At 42.5% G+C, this 24,532-nt stretch overlaps 1 protein-coding gene across 2 annotated transcripts in view; it reads left to right on the forward strand.

The window, feature by feature from the left end:
- The window catches only part of JAZF1 (JAZF zinc finger 1), a 353,802-nt gene that overhangs the window by 163,867 nt on the left and 165,403 nt on the right, over positions 1–24,532 (forward strand). For both annotated transcript variants that reach the window (XM_036864576.1, XM_036864577.1), the window contains exon 2: positions 20,486–20,558. In XM_036864576.1, coding sequence (XP_036720471.1) covers positions 20,486–20,558 — 73 coding nt within the window. The remainder of the gene's footprint in view (positions 1–20,485; positions 20,559–24,532) is intronic.

Below are 24,532 nucleotides of genomic sequence, written 5' to 3' on the forward strand. Positions count from 1 at the left end.
ACTGACCCTGTTTGTCCATATCGGGTGAGGACTGATTCCGGCTGAGCCAAGAAAATTTTAGATTTGATCCATGAAAAAGTCTTCCCCATGCGGCAGCTGTGAAACACAGAATATATCATGGGGACAAGTTGATAGAATTTTCTTTTTTTCTTGTCTTAAAAAAAAAACAACAACGGAATACAGTAGAACTGTTTAATAATTATGGTGCTGGAGGACAGGCTAAACTTGATATTATAGAATATGTTGTAGCCGGCTCCTGCTGTAAGTGTTTGGTTTGAGTGGGGCGTGATCGGCCCAGAGAATATCAGGTTTCATATAACAGTGAATGATACTTTTTACAATAATGGGTCTGGAGAGGATGACCATATCATTTTTCTTTGAATCTGTAACAGTTTGGAGAGTGAAATGGGGTGCTATTAATAATATCCTTGGGTGTACAGTTCTGTGTTTAAAGAAGTCAAAAACAGCCCCGTTCCTTCTTGAATGTAGGGTATCTGGCTGAAGAGACAGCACAGAAACATCCACCAGCTTGAATAATGGTATGTGCTACGTGTGCTCGTGAAGGGACCAGCCTCCCTGCCCCTGTTCTTCCCGTTTCCTTCCTGATATCGTATACATAGTAGTATATATTCGCTTATTTCCTTATTGTCCCTTTTCCTTTCTAGAATGTAAAGTCCACAGCAGAAGGGATTTTTCTCTTTTTTGTTCACTGCTGTATTTCTAGTGCCTGGAGTAGTACCTGGCACATAGTAGGTGTTCAGTCGATATTTGTGGAGTGAAAGAATGAATGAGGTAAAAGCAAGCAGAGAACCCCCAGGCTGCGTTTAGGACTTCCATGGGCCCTTTGGGGATGGGTTGGATTTGACTCCACCGAGAGGTGGCGGGAACGAGATAATAGCACAGATAAGGACAAGGAGGAACCAACTAGGTACACGCTGTTGGTGTCGAAATCAAACCAGTGAGCTCTCAGTTTTACTTCTTCAACGCCCAAATGATGTCCCCTTGCCGCCACCGCCCCCCCCCCCCGCCATCCTTTCTCACGTGGCCTGGGCAAGACCCAAGGAGGAGGTGTCGGGAGAAGGCTGGCCACCACACACATTGCTCTTGGTACTGGCGTTCAAACAGCCGAGTGAAAATAGCCCTCCTCAGGAACGCGTGGGCAGCCGTGAACGCCCCACTACTGCAGGGATTAGCTTCCAGTTTATGGGTCGTCTAGGCCTCTTAGCCCCTCTTTTCCTGCACTCCCATTCCAGCGGGTTCACCACCTGTTTTTAACTCCTTTGGAGGTTGGATGACGTAAGATATCAGTATGTTAATCTCTGTGACTTCGGAAATCATCACTGAGTTAGAGAGGCCCCGGGAGCAAGGGGGATGGGTGTTAGCTCTGCCCGAATGCAGTCCAGTCTGAAGCAAAGAAGGGACGTAGGCAGCACCTATGTGGCTTGCTGTGAAGGCACAGGTGGCCCTCTGTCTGTCCCCGTGCCTTGAAATTCCACCTTTCAGTTCCCTCCTGTGGGCTCAGAGGCTCTTTTTTTTTGTCATCGTTAAAATGCTTCTTCTCTTTGGAAGAGTCACATCCTAAGGCCACTTGCAGCTAACACGTGAAGGGGTCTAGCTGGGTTTAAGGCCTCATGGGAATGTAAGTGTGATGAAACGTGGAAGGCCTCTGGTGGATGAGAAGGGAGAGGAGACCGGGAGCATGGGGAGGAGGTGGGACCAAGTTCACGTCCTTCACAGTTTTCCTCCAGCGACAGTCCTGAGATGGGGGAGGGTGTCCCCTCCATGGTAACAGAGCTAACAGTCCAAGGAGGCTCAGACAAAAAGGATCCATGGCAACTCGTGGATTGAGGGTGTGTTTCAGGCCTGCTTTCAGCATGGCATCCTTATGGAAACAAACACCAGTCTTTTGGGGGATCTGGGGGTGGAGATGTGTGTGTATGTGTATAGTTTTCATAGTTTCCAATTATGAAATATTTCACAAATATTTCAAGCATACAGAAAATGATGCAACAGACACCCACCAGTGTATCTACCACTTTGCTTTAACAGATGTCTCAGAGTATCAGTGTCCTAATTTTTCTAAACAACCTCTTATTTTACAACAGTTTGAGGTTTACAGGAATATTACAGACAGTACAGTTATATATTCCCACACCCAGTTTTCCCTCTTACGAACATCTCACGTTAGCATAGTATACTTGTCACAATTGTGAACCAGACTGATAAGTAACTAAAGTTCATACTTTATTCAGATTATTCAGATTTCCTTAGTTTTTACCTAATGTCCTTTTTTCTGCTCCAGAATCCCATGTAAGATACCACATTACATTTGGCCATTATGTCACTTCCTAGAGCCATTATGTCACCTGGCTGTATGTAAATGTAAGACTGTATAATTATCGTGTAGTTGAGTCCTCCATCTTCATGCCCCTCTCTTCCTAATAACAGAGGTCTTTTTCAGAAGCCACGATTTCCTGTTTACTTCTGCTCCAGAAACTCCTCACAGATTAACTGTTTTACAGCCCCAAAGTATTCAGTTTTCTGACACCCAGATTTATCAGCGCTGGCCAGAATCCAGAGGACTGATAACTAGCTACGGAGAGAATAGCCCTGCCCAGGCCACTGTCACGATTCCATTTGTGCCGCTGTTCAATGGCTCCTGTGATTGCAGGGCAGTGGGAAGGGTTGACAAGGATTCCTCCTTCCTGTTTCTGGGAACCAGTAACCAGTACACTCGTGGGAAAACCTGATGCACTGGGCATCTTCCTTATTCCTTACCTTTGTCTCTTAAGGAAGAAATCACTTAACTGAGAGCAGTTGAAGAAAGCGTGCATTTTTTTCCTAAGAAATTCTAGTACAGCGTCTATTTGGGTGGCTATTAGAAGCTTGCATTTTAAACCACTGTATTTTTACAGCTGTAGAATCTAGTGCTTGAGTTGATTTAACAAGCAGCCATGGGTTTGTTTTCTATCCTAAGTCTGCCACTGGTGCTCTGGGCAAACTTGACCTTGGGCCTATTTCTAGGAAAGTGTTGTATAATTTTTACTTGCATGTTGATGCTGTCTGTTGTTCTTGCTGGCCACACCTTAATCCTGCATGGGTATGAGCATGTGATAGATGATTCAGATACTTAAGCTGTGAAAATTAAAGGTTCCTGATGGAGTTGGGAGTCCAGAGGGGTGGTGTCCTTGGCCCTGGTCTATGGCCAGCAATCCCTTGCTGTGATGTTCCCCACAGTATTACAGCCCTTGGCCACACAGAGATGCCTGCAGCTGTCACGTGCTCCTATGTGTCACCTAACCTAAGATTACTAGGCAGCTTCGGTCGTTTTTAGTGCAGTGGTTCTGGAAGCATTTGCATCACCTGGGAACTTCTTAGAATTGCATCTTCTCAGGGGTGGGGCCCAACAGGCTTGAGCTGTAACAGGCCCTCTAGCTGATTCGAATGCACATCCAGTTTGAAAAGCACTGTCAGTGTGTAACCCATGCTGACGCCCCTCCTATCTTTACCCCCACTTCTCCAGTCATTGAACAGCATTTTTTATTCATTCAGTTAATATTCAGTGAGCAGGCACTGCTGGGTGCCAGGGTGGGGCTGGGTGCCAGGGGTGGGGGAATCAAGGGTGAGCCAGCCACAGTGGGTGTCCTCGGGGAGCTGGAATCAGCTGGAATTCAGGGTTCTCAGCCCTGGAGGCATATCAGAATCACCTGAAGAGCTTTTCAAAATCCAGGTGACTTCACTTAGTGGATCTTTCATCCCAGATCAATTAAATTGGAATCGCCCAGGTGTAAACTAGTTTATAAAGCCCCCCAGTGAGAGACACTGGCCTGATGGGAGAGAACGCCGGGCAGTTCCAGAGCAGTGTGGTGTGAAGTTGCGGGTGAGTGGAGGGTGCCCTGGGAGCAGACGGGAGGGTTACTTTACCCAGGCTGTGGTGGGGATAGTGAAGGAGGGGACGTATCTGCAAAGCTTTTCTCCAAGTTTTATTTAAAAGAAGGTAACAACATGGGTTTTTTTTATTTATTTATTTTTATATTTATTTTTGGCTGTGTTGGGTCTTCGTTTCTGTGTGAGGGCTTTCTTTAGTTGCGGCAAGCGGGGGCCACTCTTCATCGCGGTGCGCGGGCCTCTTCACTATCGCGGCCTCTCTTGTTGCGGAGCACAGGCTCCAGACGCGCAGGCTCAGCAGCTGTGGCTCACGGGCCTAGTTGCTCCGCGGCATGTGGGATCCTCCCAGACCAGGGCTCGAACCCGTGTCCCCTGCATTAGCAGGCAGATTCTCAACCACTGCGCCACCAGGGAAGCCCACAACATGGTTTAAATATGGATCCATGTGTGATTTCAGAACAAGTAGTAGAGGAGGATCTCAGGAGAGTTGCTTTCTCCTACACTTCATGTAATTCATGCTCCCTGTGTGCTCCTTAACTCTCAGTGGCAGCGGCAAAGGGCAATCGGGGCCACACCCAGAGTGGACAGCCTGCCCTTTCTTCTGTATGCCTTCAATGGAAACGCCTGTGCAGGCTTTGTCTTCCGGGCTGCTTAGACACCTAGAGCTCCCAGCCCGCTCCTAGCTGTTGCTAGAGAGGCGGCTCAGGAATGTAACCCACACCCTTCACGGGTCTTCAGCGTCCATCACATCAACAACAAAATTTCTTCCCAAGGATTTTGATAGATCTTTCCATGCTTTCGGAGATTTTTTTTTTTAAGAAGTAAAGGAGATATTTATATAATAAATAATTCCTTATTCATGAGTCTCTCCACTTTTGATTCAGAAGGTCAGGTGGGGAGATTTAATATGAAATATTAGCTGTCTTTGCCAGCTGCTGTCCCCTGTTACCATGCTGTAAGCCCGAAATAGAAGCAACCTGTTTTCAATGACAGATCAAAATTTAGTGCGATGTTGATGGTCCAGAATGAAGATTTTTTTGACACAGTGAATGAAATACATACCAGTGCATTTCTGGTTGTGATTTAGCTGACCAAGTAGTTCAGTTATAATTATATTATTCTTACTGGCGATCATTACTCTGAATGAAAAATGCTTCCGTGTCCAGACTATTAAGATGTGGATGGTGAACATTATTTAAAACAAAAGTTTTTTTTTTTCTTTCTGGACTGTTAAGCAGCTTTTTGAGCATGTGGAGGCTAGAATATGGTTGTTAGCATTTAAAATTAAATGAAAACTTGGAAATATTTTTTGGTGTAAAAAATAAACTCGACTGTCAATTATTGTATGCTGCCTTCTGGTCCCTTAAGCCCCTTATAATGTAATGGGAGGGACACGTCTAGTAAATATACAGTCAACGTAAATCTGAGGATATTATAGAAGGGAATTGAAGAGCAGGGCTGTGGGGAACAGGCCGGTGAGGGATTGTGTATCATTTATATGAGGGACATATCAATGCTCTTGGGGATTGAAGTACCTTTCAATAGTAAGCGTAGGTTTGATCTGATCTCTGGATCACTGTGTTGTTTTCCATTGGCAAATATTTCTCTGGGCCCTGATTACCGAGGTGTTAGAAGAACTTAAAACGTCCTCTCACCCTCGGGTTTAAAAGGCCAAGTGTTTATATGGGACAAAGATGGTGTAAACATCTGGCAAACCAAATAGTGTTCTCATTAGGACACCTCCCTCCCTGCCTTTCATGTAAGAAAACAGAGGCTGATGTTTGTTGTGTTGAGAAACCCTTGAGTGAATCAACATTTTCAAGAGACTCAGTATGAAATGAATGCTGTCTCCGCCTTATCACCTCCACCTTTTCATGCAATACGGTGATGAAATAATTCTGTTGAGCAATGCATTTTAGGACCCAAAAGTTTAAACCGAGACTTCACTAGGAGTCATTGGAGTAAATCTGAAATGTAAACTTTCAAGAGACTGTAATTGAATAGATTTAACCTATATTTATGGAACGGAGAAATCTCTAGGTGATTGTCTTTTTTTCTCTTCTCTAAGGACCTTTCTTAAAGTCTGCAGCTCTCTTGTCTGTTGACTTGATTGATGAATATTTTTGCCCACTGAAATTGGCCATTAATTATTTCCTTGAGTTGCAGCAATAATTATATCTTTCAAGTAAAATGTAATTAGCATAATAAGCAGACAACAGGCTGCCAGGTGATGCGGGATCGTTGGGGAGCTAGTCAGTCACCGCCAGAGATAGCCGGGTTACCACGCGGTGGTAAGCAGCAGTTGTCTGGAGCTGACTCCCAGCAGTTACATTTAGAAAAGATAGACTAGGTCACCCCAGAGTGGGAATTTTGATGAGGTAGCTCTATAGCCACCACTGTTAGAAAATACTACCTCCTGGCATATGCTTGTGATGTCATTTTGATAATTAAGGATCCTCTTACCTTTCACTCATTTATTGACCCTTTCAGTGATCACAGTTACGTGCCAGCCTCCGCGCTAAGTGCGGGGGACAAAGAGAAACCGGGTGCTGGCTTTGGAGAAGCTGAGTCTGCTGGGACATAAACACTTGAAAGCGTAATTCATCCTTTTAATAGAGGTGTGTACTAGGGTGAATTCTACGAAGTAGGTTCCTGGAGTGCTTTGGAGGGGAGGTACCCCTTGTAGTGGACTTTAGAGCATGAATCTGAGCATGGCTATGGGAAGTGGGGAGCAGGTGTTCCAAGTTGGGGAAACAGCCTGTGTTACAAAGGCTTATCAGCAGAATACCTCTCTCTCTCTCTCTACCCTCTGATTTCCTACTGGTGCTTCCCATTGGCTAAACCTGGCCAGAGAGTCTGGGTAAACTAGCTCGAGGCACAGAACAGGGCAGGGAAGGGCAGGCAGTGGACCTGAAGAGGCAGACAGGGTCATCAGAACAGAAGCTATGGCATGTGAACGAGGTATGTGCAGAGGAGGAGATGAAGTTAGGAGTTGCATGAAAAGAACTGAGGAAGATGAGTTTGGAGCCAAATTGTAAAGGATCTTCTGTATTTTACCTAAATCTTTTATCATATAAACAGTAGTCCTGTGTGGGGTGGGCTTATTAATGCACGATATTATTGATTTGTAATTTAGCAAGATTCACATTTTTAAAAAATCACCATTTTGGGACTCATTAATGGGTCATAAAATCAATTAAATGGGCTAGCCCAACATTTTAAAAAATGAAATAATATGTGCATTGCATACAGTGAAGTTGAGTAATGTTCTGTGAACCCTCTGTGTATTTCTGTGGGGGAAGTGTACTGGTTACAATTTAAAATACGTATCATACCGTGGAAATGTTGGGAACACACTGAGCTAGGTCCTAGAGTGTGGAGGTGGATTGAAGGGGAAAGAGAACGACAGGCAGCCTGGCTATGTCTGGTCAGCAAAGAACATATCTATTTAAAAAGTATATGTTATCTCTGCATTCCTTTTTAAAGCCATTCCTTTTTTAATATCTTCATGGTATTGAATCCATGTCTAGAGTACTAAGCCTCATCTCCAGTAAGCTGAGAAAATCCATCAGCCTCTCTGTCTTCCATTTTCTGAAACTCAGCTGATAGTAATGTTTACCAAATCCCCAAAGTCTCCTGAACCTCTCTGAGGAATCCGATGTCTTGTGCTTACTTTGATAATGCCTGTTTTACTCAAGCATTATGGGGAGTTTTGCATTTGGTTTGAATGTGTGATAAAATCACTTCAGTGTGTTTTGGTTTATAAATTGAAAGGCTTTCCTTTTAGCTATAAAGCAAGTTAATTGATCACACTGTTTTTAGTTAGTCAGAATGGCTTAATAAACTCAGCTGAAAACTAGCCAAAAAGTTTTCTGTCTCCACTGGCAAGACACATGACTCTTTGGAAGAGGAATTGGAGAGCTTTCTGATGAAGGTCCTTACTCTTGCGGGAGAAAAGTAACACCAGTGCGTATGCATGTGCTCTCTAAGCTTCAGGGATGAAGGAAGATGAAGTCTAAACTCTCTATACAAGTAACTCAGGTCACTATTTCAGTGTATAGTTTGATCTTTCTCTTCCCCACACAGTATTCGTTCAGGAGACTAACAAGTAGCTAATGTGGCTGCATTGGGCTGCTCCTGTTGGAGGGATGATAATTCCAAGGCCACCTTAGGTTGGCAGCCGGAGGTGGAGCCTTAGAGTTTATGCTGGAATCGCTCAGTTCAAAGGTGATTCTCATGTCAGGCTTGTGGGGTGGGTGCACTATCATTATGGTCATTTCATAGGTAAGGAAACTAACTTGCTTAAAGTTATAAGTTGGAACTAGTTAGAACGAGGACTAGAATCCATACCTTCTGGATCCAGATCTGGTGTTCTTTTAGATCAGTCACCCAGAGGAGAAATTGACTAGGAGATGCAGATAAATAACTGTTTAAGCCTGTGTCCCAGGTTCTGGTTTTCATCAGAATTTGTCCATGTTTTTTGTCGCAGTGCTTCCAAAGCATTCCACTGCTTTATCCATGAAGCAGTGTTTTAGTGAGAATAAAATCAAGAACAGGCCAGTTGGCCATTTAGTTTGAGAGCATTGCTATTGAATAGTGTGGTAGAACTAGGTGGTGGTCAGGGTCAAATAGCTGCACTTGGAAGTCACACCTAGATCTGAGGTCTTATCTCCGAGCTGTGTGATCTGGACCTTTTCTGAGCCTTACATTTTCCTTTGAGAAAGGGATGGGGGAGGTACCTCCCCTGCAGGGTTTTCATGAGGATTGCACGGAGAAAGCAGCTTATTCTGCATGGACTCATAGTAGGCACTTAGTAATGCTAATTCTATTTTTGTTGTCAGTTATCATTGCTACTTAAGAACAGTTGGTTGTTCACAAATCTGGTCTGGCAATGTAAACAGTAAATGCTTTCAGACCTGACTACCTACAGTAATAATAACAGGTGAGGTTTATTAAGTATTTCATGTATCAGCCACTACGCTCTGTATGGCTTGTCTCTTTTAATCCTCATAATAACCTCATAATGTGTAGGAACTGAGAATCGCTGTCTTTTATATCAGAAAACTGAGACTTAGGCTGAGAAACTTGCTCAAGTCACAGAATTAAGTAGCAGACTGTGCCCATGAATATTATATTGCCTGTCTAAAGAAATTAAAGCCTTGGAGAGAAAAAAAAAAACAACCCGGAAAGTCTAGAGTTGCTTCCCAGAAGTTCTTCCATAGAAGCCAAGAATGCCAGGAGCCGTCTGCCAGGTGCCAGGGCCTTCCCAGACGCCCAAATTCACACCATCAGCGAGATTGATCTGTGGGCAGCCCAGCATGTGACCCTCCTCATTAGCAAGTAGAATGAGTGCACAACCCACACAGAACGGGGAGGAATAAATCCCCGAAAACTGCATAACCTTTGTGGCCCATGAGCCTGCGCACCCTATTCCTGGCTGCTATCTGGGCACGGAGATGCCATGAGGCATCCCAGAGCCCACCAGGCAGAGTGTTGCATATCAGCCCTCCACCCCGGCAAACTGTAACTGATTTGTGCCCTTGTGTTTGATGGCTCTTAGGCAGAACAGTCAGGTCACTCCACTTCCAGATGTTCAGCTATTTCTTCTTTCTTTTCTTTTTAAAGCAATGATTCTGCCTCCCTGGGAGGCGAGAAGTAATGAGGGTGATTCCTTTTGCCAAATCCTTAACTGGCTTCCAAAATGCAAAATGAATATGCTTGGTTATGACCTGATTTCTAAGTGAGGTGAATAATAACAGCAAGGAAAACCACACTGGTTGGGGCCAATCTGAATGACAGAAAATTCTGAGCCATGGAAGACTTCGAGGGATGCAGTCTTACCATTTTAGGGACATACTGTGAAGAAAATCGGTGACCAAAAGGAAAAGGTTGGCGGGGGGGAGCGTGTCCCAGTAAGAGGTCTTTGTCAGAGCACCCTTATTGAGTGGATGAAAATTGCGCACAATTCAAGGGCCGCTGGTATTTGGTTGTTTGTGATTTGCTTTTAAAGATACATGAAGACGCTAATAGTCTACATAATCATTAAGCTTAGCACTTTCTCTATAGAAAGCAAAAAGCTGGGGCGGGGGGATGGGGGTGGTGAAGACCTGAGCCTCAAGTGAAGTCTGAATTTAGAGGTTTTACTGGATGTTGGATTTATTTATAAAGCTTTTAAATTACTTTCAATAAATCATTTCCGGTTTTACAGTTGTCTTTTTAGCTTGGGGAAAAATGCAAACTGGTTTAATGACTTTCCGAACCAGATCTTCATCCCTCTTCTGGTTGCATGTTAGAATCTTTGGAGATGGGTCTTAGGCCTCAGAATTTTTTACAGCTACCCAGGCGATACTAGTGAGCAGTTCTGGTTGAGAAGCACCGGTCTCCAGGTATTTGGCGGCATAGAAATGGCTGAAACCAAATGAGACAAACTTGCTTATAGGACCCATAGGCCTCACGTCTTCGAACTCAGAACACGGGTTTCTTCTCTGCTTGGAAAGACCTGTTCCAAGTGGCTTACCTCTGTGTCTATTCCTGCCATTTCTTTAAGTCCTTCCAAGTACTTAAATCACAAAACATATGCAAGCAGGGAGTGATAGCTACACTTTGGCAGAAAATCAGATATTTTTTACACCAGATCATTTTTATTACAGATCACTGTAAGTCAGATCCTCCAGAGTCTGGACTACTTGAGAACTGGGACCTTTGGAGGATGGGTGAGGGGCCTTCAGTGCCTAGCACACAGTACTTGACATATATTTGGCCTCCTGTATGTTAATTATTTTAATCTTGATTTTGTGTTGTCCTAATTGGGGCTTACTTCCTTATCAACTTTTTCTTCTCTAGAATCCAGGCTTGCCCTAAATTTATATCTTGGTCAAGGGATAGCAAAGGAAATTTCTTTAGGTGAAGACGGGAGGGATGTCACACTGCATGGAGGTTTCAGGTGAATGCAATCCATGGTGTCAGAGCTGCCCTTTAAAGAAGAAAAAAAAATTTGGCAGGTGGGGGTGGAATGGGTTACAGGGAAAAAAAAGAGGAACAAATGGGAACAGATCTGCGTTAATAAATATTCAGACTGAGTCCCACTCTTATGTCAGTGTTGTAGGTGGTGTTATTACATGTAGTACTGGGTGATGGAAGTTGTGCACACTTTCATTTTTCACTTTAATTGCTTGCCTGAAAAGATCCTGACAGCTTCAAAGGTTACTGCTGGTTGCATTGTTCATAACTCAGAAGTAATATGCATGTGCAATTTGCTTCATTATTGCCCGTTAATAACCAATTCTAGAGAAAGTCCTAAAGCCACCAAAGGAGCCATAATGTGACATGATGGTTTCCTCCTCCTCTTTCTCCCATTCTTTAATTATCCCAGGTTAAGAGTGATCCACAGATGGTGTGGTGATGTGGGTGTGATTTTACTCTTATTTTCTTTCCATGAGCTGGCATATTAAATTGTTAAAGAGAATTTTTTAAGAATCTAAAAAAACAAAGCAAGACATCAGATTAGAACTTTTGAGTCCAACAAAATAAACCAGCATTCCAGTTGTTTCATGTTTCTGTTAAGATCTGGTTTGGTTTCATGTAACTGAAAAACCCTACATAGCACATGCCTTAAGTGGAAGAGTTTATTTCTTTCACTTTCAAGAAGTCTGGAGGTGGTCAGTCTCAGAGAGGTGTGGGTCTTCATGGGATCAGGGATTCAGGCTCCTATTGTGTTGCTCAGCCATGTATGACTTCTGTAGATTATATCATATCCAAAGTAGATGCAGGAGGGAAAAATAACCACAAGGAAAGGCACATGACTTTAAAGACGCTTCCCAGAAGCCTTACATCCTATTGGCCAGGCCTTAGTCACAGGGCTACACCTGGCTCAAGGAATGCTGGGAAATGTAGTCTTTATACCAGACAGCCATATTCCTAAGCATTATGGAGGAAGAAGGGGGAAATGACTACCGGATGGTAGCCAGCAATCTCACTACATTATGTGAATGATGAGTTCTTAGATCATCTATGCATCATTATGCCACTGACTATAAAATGGAGATAATCCACAACAGTACAGAGTTTGATTTCAAAACATTCTACGGGCTAAAGAACCAACAAGTAGCTACACCTAACACATTACTTATTTAATCCTCATTTCAGCACTCACGCAAAAGTACTATCCTTATCAAAATTTTACAGATGAAAAAAAACCCTAAGACTTAAAGATGTTATACAGCTAGTATTGAACAGAGGCAGTTTGACTGGTGTGGAGTTGCATTATAATCCTTAGCATCACCAAGACGTGGGAGCAGGGATTCCAATGGGAGGGTGATTACAGTAGTGAGCCTTAGAGTCTTGGGTACCAAATCAGTTAAAACACTGAACTCGGGGTACATTTTGACTCAGTTCTCTTTTTGTCCCACTCTTTTATATCCACTCCCTTGTGAAATTTGCCAATTCCTTGGTTTCAAATGCAGTACAACCTCTGGCTTTTCTTTATCCCTGCTGGAATTTTATTAGGCCTACTACTAAGTCCTCAGTCAGTACTTCCTATTGAATTGGCTGAGTTACATGATAACCAAGTTTTGACTCAGAGTGGTCAGGTTTTTGCTGTATCGTCGTTTCATTTTGCGGGACATGGTCTGGTTCCAGTGCCTGCTGGAACGTGGCATTATGGTGGGAATCTACAGTGCCGCAGTCCCTATCTGTGTCCTGAGTCCTTTTATCTCTTCTTCCTTTGAGTCTTCTTGGTTCTGCAAAATGTCTTACCACACATCAGAAGCAGACCTCCTTTTCTTGCCTGTCAAACCCTTTTCACTTTCTAGTTTCTTCCTTACTTTTGGTAATGAGGCCCTCAGATCTGTAACACAAGAAAAACTGTGTATTTCCATTTCTACTTTCACCAAATCTTATATTCCTTTATTCCAGCTTTTCCCCCCATTCTCCACACCACCACCAGTTATTTTTCTAAAACGTGGACCGTATCAGTTTATTCCTTCTGAGGCTCTCCATTGTTCACGGAATTAAGTCCAAACTCTTGGAGAACATTTCAAGCCTTCCAGGACGTGGGCATGATCTGCATTGTGAGGCTCTTCGTGCAGAGTTCCAGCCACACTGGCTTTCTTGCCCCTGTCTCTGCTTGTTTCTGCTAATGCTCAGACCGTTTTCTATTCTGATTCACCATTTTCTTACCTTTTCTGACTAGAGATTTAGTTCAAGGCTCATGTAAAATTTCCTTTCAAGAAGTTTCTCTGATTCGCCCAGAGAATCCTGTTTTGTTTCTACAGCAGCTAGTGTAGTGCTCCAGGTTGGCACAGATCAGTCTGTCTTGGATTATTGTTAACTGTGAATTGTGTTGTCTTTCTTGCTCAGTTGTAAATCTACTGACTTAGAATTTCCCTTTTGCAACTAGTGCATGACAAGAGTGCAGTATGTCTTTCTTGAAATGAACTCAGTATCTTTGTCTCCATGAAGAAAGTCTGAGCTCTTGTAAGTCCAAACAACGTCTTGTATCTTCTGTAGCCTCCTAACCAGCCGTTTGATTTAGACCACGGAAAATAACAGAGATTATCATCTAGAAGCAATAGCTCCATCCTCATAATATTCATAGAGCTGTAACACAGGGTTTCTCAACATCTGCATCATTGGCATCTTCGGCCAAGTAATTCTTTTGTGGGGGCTGGGGGGTGCTGTCCTGTGTGTGCACTGTAGGATGTGCAGCTGCATCCCCGGCCTCTACCCACTAGATGCCAGTAGCATCCTCACCCCAGTTGTTCTCTAGATATTGGCAAACATCCTGATGGGCTGGGGGTGGGGGACAAAATCGCCCACAGTTCAGAGCAACTGTTTTAAAGTATCTCTATAAATATTTTATAACTAATGAATATCGGCTCTGCAGCCCACGTTTCCATGGTACCCACAGACTTCTCACCTGTGCTTTCTGCTTCAAACTTCATGCCATTTTCAGATCCCTAACCTCACCTATGAACCACTGCCTATGCCTAAGTCCCTTCCTTCAAAACCCAACTCAGTTCCTATTCATCAGTAAATCCTTCCCAGATTAGCCCTTTCTGCCCCTCTCTCTCATTATTCTGAATTTTGCATCATTTTCTATCCTTTTGCACATCTGTGCTTACTGGTATATATTTTTCTTATAAGTATCTCTCTGTACTGGCAGTCACTTACACTTGGGTCTGTTTTCCTCTCCTGTCCGTCTGACTCTCCTAGTTGAATAGTCTGAGCTGAATGCTTATCTTTATGTCTTTTGTGTTATGCATGCCCAGGGCATTCATTTATTTGTTCAGCATATGTTCACTGATTAGTTACGAAGCACTGGACTTAGGGTTTGTGGCTTCTAAGATCTGGTCCCTTAAGGAGCTTCCATTTTGGTGGGGTGTTAAGACAGATTGGCAAATGTGTGTAGCATAACGCATGGTAGAGGTAGTGCATAGGCCAGCGCCTTGGAAGATGGGTAGAATTTCCTTGGGCGAACAATTTTAGGCAGAAGGAGTTGAAGGTCTCTTTTCATGAACAGCCATTGCCCTTCCAGCCTTGCAGAGAGGACTTCGAGAGCCACATTTTCCCTGCCTTCTCTTTTGTCACTTACCTTCACCCACCAGCAGCTCTCTTTTCTTCCAGATACGTGCTTTTAGGCTCTTCCCATGGGCAGCGGTGACATAGAAGCTCCTTTACGGTCTTTTGTATCACATGCTACTTGGATCCATCATCAGGTTCATTTCTGGGGAAAGCAGACACGTCCATGTACATGCACACATGCCTGTAAGATCAAATGGGACTAAGTTTTGGCCTTATTCCTGTTTGGAAGAATTTTGTTGTTGTGTAACCCCAGCACCCCAGTCTTCAGGGTCGCTATATACAGATGTACAGGTTGTGCACTGCACAAGCATACCTGGCAGCCACGATGGACTCTGGCAGTCTCTCTTGTCCCAGGTAACAAGGTAGAGAATTTGGCTGAAGAGTGCAGGCTGAGAGTGTCATACATATAAGGCTACACACCTTATACTTGGGGAAAAATAGCTACCACTCTCAAGCAGTCATCAATGATCCTAGGAGTTTGATGGGTTGGTGAAGAGTTAGAAAGCATCCTGGTCAGAACTGTCTATTTCTAATAACTTTAACCCTCTGGTCATGCCGGAAACTAAAAAGGCTGCAGTAGGCTGTGTTTGTTTATAAATGAGCCTCCTAGAGCATTGTCCAAATGGTTCTTGGTTGAATAACGTTTATTCATTCACTTGTGGAGGAAAACTCAGGCTGCAAATGGGAACATAAATGCTTTTTTTAATAGATGGCGTTATTGTATTGCACAATGTCCCCGACTTTTAGATATTTAACTCATAAAGTTTACAGCAACACTTAACTGCATCTGGATTTCACGTTGAATTTGGAAAGGCAAGAATCTCACTGTAATTTGCACTGACTGCCCTGTAATGGAAATTATGGCTTGGGAGAAGTTTCAAATGACGTGTCTATAAACGAAGGAAAAGTTGATCCATTCAAAGGCCAGTTATGTGCAATTGTAGGGTTTTTTATTTTTATTTTTGAAAGGACCATTGCCGGCAAGAAATATTTATTTCAGCAGCTGAAGTAAACTAGCTGTGAATTAAAAGTTGGTCTTCGTAAATTGTCGGTTCATCAAAATTCAGTCCTAAAAGTGGAGTGAAAGTTGCAACAGAACTTTGCTGGGCTTTTAAGAAAGCTGTAAAGATTGTATGGAGGCCAGTGTTGCAACTGGTTGGTAGCAATGAGTTGACTTCAGAGGATGAGCATTAAATGGTCAAAATGCTGGCCTAATGGGACTCAGGACGCAGGGCTTCTGGTCCTAGCCCTGCTGTTAACTGGGTTTGTGTAAATAGGCATGTCACTTAACTTGCCAAGCCTCAATTTGTCTGCTCCTTTGCTCCTGTCTCCCACCATTTATTTGTTTTGGTATATCTTCCATTCACATTCAAGACTTTCCCTCAAATGTCTAATGATCACTCCTTGACTGTTCTTGGCTCCTATTTAAGACACTGAGGCAATAAAAACCTGATGGGAGGCTCTGGATAGAGGCATGGATGGAGCTCGTTGACCATAGACTTATCTGCAGGGAAATCACTTAATCAAAGAATTGCCACATGTCGGCATCTGGCGATCTCTTCTCTGCGCCCACTTAGCTTAATCAGAGAGGAATCCTCCCGCCTGGCTGTCAGTGTTCTTGGGACCAGTGAAGTAGGTATATTTCCACTTTAATCCCCTTGTTTTCAGCCCTGTGTTCTCCCCACTCCCCCTCTATCTCCGCTGTGCTTGGTTTCCTGGTTCAGTGTCTCTAGATAATCAACCTTTTAAACAATTCTCCTGTTTTCAGCCCTGAACCTTCCCTTCCTTGCCTTTTGCCACACCTGGCACCTCCAAGTCCAGGGCCTCTCGGGGCTAGAAGCATGGGCCAGGAGGGGAACCCATTGGGTTCCCCTCCTGGCCCATGCATCTCCCCCGCTGCAGGCGCTTGAGACTATAGCTTCCTCTACTCTCTGAGTCACTTGTCACTCCTGTATGAGTTTTCCATCTTCCAAAACACTGGTCCAAACCACTTGTCTGCTGATGTCTCCCCTTTTTTTCCTATCCCTGGAGAGGTTTTAATTCCTTTATTTCTTCCTTTAGTGGGGCCTTGGATGGTGAAGGAAAAAAACGCCTTTGATCAATCTGCCATGTTTGACCCAAAATCTTCCATTTTCTCGTCATAAAATTAGTGTATCCATTTAATAATGATGATGCATCTCCTACATGCCTGCCCCTGAGCTGAGTGCTGGAGAGAGGAAAGGAATTGAGATGGTTCATCTCTGAGAAATGTGGGAAGGGGAAAGGATGTGCCCAGCGTCTGCCTCTATGGTGACACAAGTGCGGGGACAGTGCTGGGGATGAGGTAATGCAGAGGAAGGAGGAGGGATGCACGCGCTCAGCCAGGGATGTTGTGGAAGGCTCTGCTGAATAAACTAAAACTCTGTGGTTTTGTGAGTTCAGCTGTTGGGGGGAAGACTGAGAACAGACCGTGCCCATTAATTATTACCAAGTGAGTCCACAGAAAAGTGGTGTTTCCATCCCAGACCTTCAGTATCCCTCATCTGGCTGGGTGGGCCTTTGCCTCTCCAGGATCTTCCGGGGCTGCCTTCCCACTCACGTCATCTCAGGCCTCCCACTGTTGCCCTCCACACGGAGCAAAGAGCCCAGCATTTGGAGAATATAGAATTTGAAGAAGGCCTTCTTGGGCAGGGGCGGCGTGATATCCTGTCTCCCCCTCACTGCTGCCTGCAAATAGCTTATTGCTGATAGAGGCCTCATTAGTCTTGTTGAGAGGTAGTATGGCTGGTTTCTGACATTCTTAAATTGGAAATAAATCCAGGCATATAAATCCCAGCAATGTAGACTAGCTGAAGCACAGCCAAAGCCCATGAGCTCCTCAGTTAGCTTCTGTTAACCCAGCAAACAACCTTGGTAGAGTTTTCCTGGAAACTTGAAGATAGCGCTACAAAAGACTCAACAGAGGTCCCAAATCCAGGCACTTGGTAGACGTTGGTTCCCAACACCAGCGACAGCAGAGCTGATGGACACAGGCCTCTCTGATTGAACAAGGTGTGCTGTTTGCCCTCCTTTCGTCATGTTTAACTCTAGTTCCTATCCAGAAGGGTCTGAAGACTGTCCTTTCCTTATTTCTGCCGTTTGCCTGGCTTTTCTCTTAACTACTTGAGAAGTCGTGGGAGCTGGTGCTGCGACACTGAGCCTTTTGCCGTTTAATTGACTCTATAAAACCACAGGGCAGTAGGACCAGATGAGCTACAGCAAGCTTCCACTTTGTGTCTCGTCCTTATTGTAGAACTGTGCGTTCAAGCTATTACCCTGAACTAGGAATGGTAGAAGAAGCACATTGCTGTCTACTGTGGAGGGTGCTATGTTTTAGAAACTTTGAAGTTGATAGGTTTTTATTGCTTGGACATCTTAAAATACATTTTCATATTTGAATTCTTTTATCTTCAGTCAGCTTGAAATCTGTGAGTGTGCAAGGGGTGATGTGAGACAGAAAAGAGTTAACTCTTAGTGGGTTTTTTTTGGCTGTGCCCTGCCCTGCTGAGAAATTTTGGGCTCATCTTCCTGTGCCTTCTTTGTGATATAAGAGTGGTAGAGCGTTGCTGTATGGGGCTGTAGGTAGCCGCAGTATGGGATGCTTTACTTTCTTGCCAGTTGCCAGTTTAAGGAACATCGTGTGGCCATGAAAAATTCAAGCGTTTCTATCCCACAGACCATTTACTGAGGTGGATTTTATCTCTGGGCAGCGGTAGCCAACGTTCCAGGTTCACCTTTTGATCAGTGCCATAAACAAGCCAGAGAAATATCTGGGAGACTGTGCACTATGGCCACGGCACTTCATATCACATTTCTTATCGTAGCGACTTGTGCAAAAACTGTCTCGATGGTGTAGCACGTGGTTTAAAGAAGTTCTTCCTGTTGTAGTCAGCAATTTCCAATGGACCGTGTTACTCTCTCCAGTTCATTCTGCTAATGACGTTCCGTCTTCACGAGGAGGACGTCATCGTCCTGCTGTGAACACCCAAGGCCCTTGTCGCTCCAGTCCTCTCCTGTAGAGAGTTTTTAGCATCCGACAGTTACTTTTTGGTCAGGGAGGGAGAAATAACGAAGATGGCCATTATACTTTTACTGAATGCGAAGTGCTCCACAGTGTAATTAAATCCATAAAATGGTGAGTCACGATCATTGCACGCCAGTCAGCCAGGAAGCGGGTGACGGAGCTGATGTCTATTCGCGACCAGCCCCTGATGCTTTTCCTCTGGTAGCGCTTGTGCAGGCTTCTCCTGATTTGTGGGCACCAAGTACCTAATTTCGTTTTAAGAACACGAAGCTTTCATGGATGTTCTGAAGGTTGCCCAAGGAAACATTTAATCTGAAAGAGATGTCTCAGGCCTGGTGGACGTGTCTGGAAGTTCTACTTTCTTGTCGGTTACCGGGGTCTGCATTCTAGAAAAACAGGAGAATCCTGCCTGAGGTGCTTCCAGATGGTTTTGTTGTTGTTGTTGTTACGGAAAGGCATTTGGAAGCTTCTGGAAGTCCATTTCACCACTCATAATTTGAGGGTATGTGAGCATAAATCTAGCCTAGGTTATGGAAGATGGTGGAACAAAGAAAACAGTGTTGCTGTAGGCCAGGGATCTATCAATACAAACAGCCTCAGGTGCCTATGTAATCATCATAGGAGGCAGAGGAAATGCTGAGTTACTGATCTGTCCTCACTTGCGCTGCCGAAACCTCGAGACCCAACTTGATGGAGCCATTCAGAGAACCTTTGTCTCTTGTTTCAGAATTTGGCTTTCATGGCTTGCGATGGCAACGACCCAGGAAGCAGGATTTCTGAATAGTGTGTCCCTGAAATTCTTGGCATAGGAAAAATAATAAAGTGAACATGAGATTCTTAACTATAACACCAATAAAAAAATCGCCACTACTGTCCAGTTTTAGTCTGGGAGTGGAAAGCATTGTAAATTGATTTTGATGCTGTCATTTTTGCCACCTGTGCTCTATGCCACTGTGTCTGCACCCCCTACCCCCATCACCTGTTAACGCACTTTGGAGTTAGCATGTGTATCTTACAAGAACCATGGGTAGTAAACACTTCCTGTACCAAGGTGCTTGAAACGATATCTGTCATTACATCAAAGAAGGTGTTATTGCCAAGTGCAGCTGGAAGAGTTCTAATAATGAGATGGTTTTAAACGAGGTTGTAATGAAATCTGTGTGAAATGTCTGAACCTTTTTCTAAGAAAACAAAAATGTGTTCACGTTTCTTTGTAGTCTTACTATAGAAACATTGTTTTTGCATATACTTAGCACAATCATTTCTCTACGTGAGAAGTTTGAATATATTTCTAGTTGTTAAAAGTGCATTTCTGGTGCTGTGTTGGAGAAGCACTGTTAGGGAAGTTTGCTCTGGTGTTGAATTCTCTCTCTTCAAGGGGGAAAAAAAACCCTCTGATGAATGTGGTGTTTGTGGATTCTGAACCAGCATGAGAATTTCTGATTGAGAGTCTAGAAAAGTTATAATAAACTCATTATACAGTTAAGAAGGAGAAGAGTTGCCCTCTAGAATGTGAATCCGAACCCAGAAAAGTATGCAGTGAATAAGAACAATACTCAGTAGATTTTCAGATTGATGGAGCTTTCCAATGGCAACTAATTTGTTCCAGCACTGAAGTGAGCATAATTATAACAGAGCCTTTCTTTCTTAGGCCGATTAACCACCAAAAACCATGCCAACATTGTAACTTTAAGCAGTGAAAACCAATATTTATGAGGGGGATTGTGCAAGAGTTTGTGTGACAGATGGACATTTTATCACTGTTGATGTTTGGAATTCTCTTGAAAAGTAATGCAATATCTTGTTATTTATGAATGAATGAACAAATGATTGTGCTTTGCTGACTGAGTTTTCGTTAAAAAGTGCTCTACTAAGTTAATCTTTTTCTCCATTTAGCCTCTGTTACTTTAGGTTAGGTAGCCACATATATTCTGATGTGAAAGCTGAAAAATCATAATTGTGTTTTTATTTCAGATACGGATCCACGTGTTTTAGAAAAACAAGAATTACAGCAGCCAACCTATGTTGCCCTCAGTTACATTAATAGGTAAGCCATTTTCAGAATTTATAGCAACCTCGTATCTGCCACATGTTTATTTTTTAAATGTATCTTTTTAACGGGGTAGGAAAAATGTTTTCAGTCTTCAGTTATTTGCAGGAGATTATTTAAAAATCAACTTCTATATGGAATTTTCTTGTTTCTCTGATGGGGAGAGGCAGGTTGTAGTTCTCTGTTCATATGGCCGAAACATGACTGATTTATAAGCTCATTCTGGAAGTAGTTTGCGTGCAGAGTTAGAATATACTCTTTTGACTTCATAGGGCAGTTTGGAGATTAATGGATTTATGTTTGAGTGAAACTTTTAAACCCTGGGGTGAAGAGGTGCTTTATGAATTCAGAACATTGTTGGAATATCAGAATATATCAGGATATAACAAACTGAAATAACTGAATATCAGAGTTACTTAGTAGCAGTTCACCTTTTAGTAAAAACATTCTCAACTGTGAGAATTCTCAGAGAATTCTCATTCTCCCATCTGTGTTGAGTCACGCGAGTTTTTCCTGGAACTGAACGTCTGAGCACGACCTTAGAGAACAGTTTAGAACTTAATATATCAGGTCTAAAAGAGGACTTGTTGTTTCATCCAACTTAAATAATTAAGGAGACAGGGATTTTTGAAGAGAACCTGAAATCAACTGATGTTAGGAAAACACCCGCCCCCCCAAGAGAAAAAGGCAAAGGAAAAGCGAAACTAGTTTTTAATGGGAATGAAAAATTCTCGGCTCGTAATTCAGTGCTTGAATTTCTATTGACTGTCCCCTTTTTATATAAGGCGAAGAGTGTTTATGGTTTCTTGGTACCAGAGCTGAGGTTCAGGATCTGAGGTGGAAAGCTGGGAATGAATTATCTGTACTGTTTCATTTTAATGCCTTTTCAGAAAATTTACTTAAATCTTGTCTAGAGGAGGTTTTGAATTGGAGTCACTGTGCTCAGCTTCAAGTTCTTTTATGAAGCGTGTTTTTTAAAGGATTCATTAATATAAACATCTATTTGCATATCTTCTTTGGGTTTCCTACTTATCAGCCTTTCCTGGAAGCGAGATAAAATATCTACAGTTTTTCATTAACCATAATTTTGGGGCTGTTTTAAGTAGAACACCTTCAAAATCACATCAAATACAAATAAAGATGTATGTGCTTATCTGGATTTCTCACAAAACCTGTGTTGTTTCCCGAGTTTAGCACAGGTTTTGAAAAGTCTTTAAGTATACATTAGAATTACGTGAAAGAGATGTATGTGAATTAGCCTAGTAACATTGAGGAATAGGATAAATAGTCTTATAGATCAATTATGGTATTGAGTAGGACTTTTTAATAGTGTGGCTATTGTATTTTTGGTAAAATATGTTACCTATGTATATACAAACGCGTGTATTACTAAGCCTTATTCTAATGAGAGTCTGTGAGATTTTTACATTCATTCTTCCTGTGTGTATTGTCAGCCATGTTGGCAACAGGGATCTACTAATTACACAGGCGTTACACTCACTAAAGAAAGAAATATTCTGCCAGGTGTGATTTGGGACTCTAGTGAAGTTGAAGCACAGGGCCGAGGGCCACAGACAAAAAACCCACCAGAGAACTTGAATCAAGTATGATAGTTTAGTATAAACTGTGCGGTAGGATGTGCTTCAACCCTAGAGAGTCAGGGTATAATCAGTGGGTGTGGACTTTCTGAGATGAGTCTTCTGGGAGAAAAGGAGCATTTAAAAAAATAACCTTTTATTATTATAGCCGTATATTGTAGAAAATTAGAAAATATAATCAAAAGAAAATTTTTTTTTAATTAAAACATCACATTCCCGCCACCCAGATATCACTACTGGTAACAACACCTTAACACACATTTTTCAGGTCACTTTTAAAAAATACTATATAACAGCAACTGTACTTCAATAATTAATTAATAAATACATACATACATACATACAAAACACAATATAATTTTTAACCAAAAGCTGTACATACTCTTTTGCAGCCTGCTCAGTTTTGTCACTGATCTCTACTTTTTCAGTACATTTGCATCTAATCTAATACCCTTATCATATGCAGGTTTCCCCAGGTGATCTAAACAAGGCCATTATTGCTGTTTGTCTAACCCAGTACATCATATTGCACCTGGATGTTTTGCCCCCCAAGTTTCTTTTAATCTGGCACAGTGACTTGTTGAAGAGATGGGCCAGCGTCCCACAGAATACTGCCACCTTCTGGGTTTCCTTTAGGCTTTCTCCAAGAGGCCATTTGGCAGGTTCCTCTGTATCCTTTATTTGCTATAAGCTGGAAGTTAGATCTGGAGAAGATGTGTCTTGAACTGGACATGTCATTGTATTTAGAGGTCTGAGACAGTAAAGAATTCGCCATATCATGTCCTAGCTGGTAGAGAAGCAGACGTATGTAGGGGATTGAGATGTTTATTCGTGATCTTTAAGTCAAGAGAAGGACTGTGTATGGAAGGTTGCCCAGGTTACTAACCACCCTTCTCACTCGGGATCCCTCTGTGGACAGTGCCGCATACATAACAGGACTGAACACATGGTAGACACTCTAGATATTGGTGTGTAGGTGATAAATAAACACCTGGTAGATGGAAACGAGAGCTGAGCAATGGAGAGCTGCAAGGAGGAAGCCAAGTCTGGCTATAGGGGAAAAAGTGCTAAAAGGAGCCTTAAGGGGACTGGATACACTAAAACTCCTAGAGGAAAACAGGCAGAACACTCTTTGACATAAATTGCAGCAATATTTTTTTGGACCCGTCTCCTAGAGTAATAGAAATAAAAACAAAAATAAACAAATGGGACCCAATTAAACTTAAAAGCTTTTGCACAGCATAGGAAACCACAAACAAAATGAAAAGACAACCTATGGAATGGGAGAAAATATTTGCAAACGATGCGACCAACAAGGGATTAACTTCCAAAATACACAAACAGTTCATACAGCTTAATATCAAAAAACCAAACAACACAATCAAAAAATGGGCAGAAGATCTAAATAAACATTTCTCCAAAGAAGACACACAGATGGCTAACAGGCACATGAAAAGATGCTCAGTATCGCTAATTATTAGAGAAATGCAAATCAAAACTACAATGAGGTATCACCTCACACCGGTCAGAGTGGCCATCATTGAAAAGTCTATAAATAATAAATGCTGGAGAGGGTGTGGAGAAAAGGGAACCGTCCTACCCTGTTGGTGGGAATGTAAATTGATGCACCCACTATGGAGAACAGTATGGAGGTTCCCTAAAAACTAAAAATAGGGTTACCACATGATCCAGCAATCCCACTCCTGGGCATATGTCTGGAGAAAACTCTAATTCAAACTCTAATTCAAAAAGATACATGCACCCCAATGCTCAGAGCAGCACTATTTATAATAGCCAAGACATGGAAGCAACCTAAATGTCCCTCAATTACTACTCAGAATATTAGCCGTAAAAAATAAAATAATGCCAGCAACATGGATGAACGTAGAGATTATCATATTAAGTGAAATAAGTCAGACAGAAAAAGACATATCATATAATATCGCTTATATGTAGCTTCTTTAAAAAATGATACAAGTGAACTTATTTATAAAACAGAAATAGACTCACAGACATAGAAAACAAACTTATGGTTACCAAAGGGGAAAGAGGGGGAAGGGATAAATTAGGAGTTTGGGATTAACATATACACACTATTATATATAAAATATAATAGATAAACAACAAGGTCCTACTGTATAGCATAGGGAACTATATTCAATATCTTGTAATAACCTATAATGGAAAAGAATCTGAAAAAGAACATATATATATGTATAACTGAATCACTTTGCTGTACACCTGAAACTAACACAACTTTGTAAATCAACTATACTTCAATTAAAACAGAAAAGAAAAAAAATTGGGATAAAAAGGAGTCTTAAGGGCCTTTGATCCAGAAGGGAAACATATTGAAATTCACATCAAGCCAAT

This window comes from Balaenoptera musculus, chromosome 9 (assembly GCF_009873245.2).
Source record: "Balaenoptera musculus isolate JJ_BM4_2016_0621 chromosome 9, mBalMus1.pri.v3, whole genome shotgun sequence".
NCBI lineage: Eukaryota > Metazoa > Chordata > Mammalia > Artiodactyla > Balaenopteridae > Balaenoptera > Balaenoptera musculus.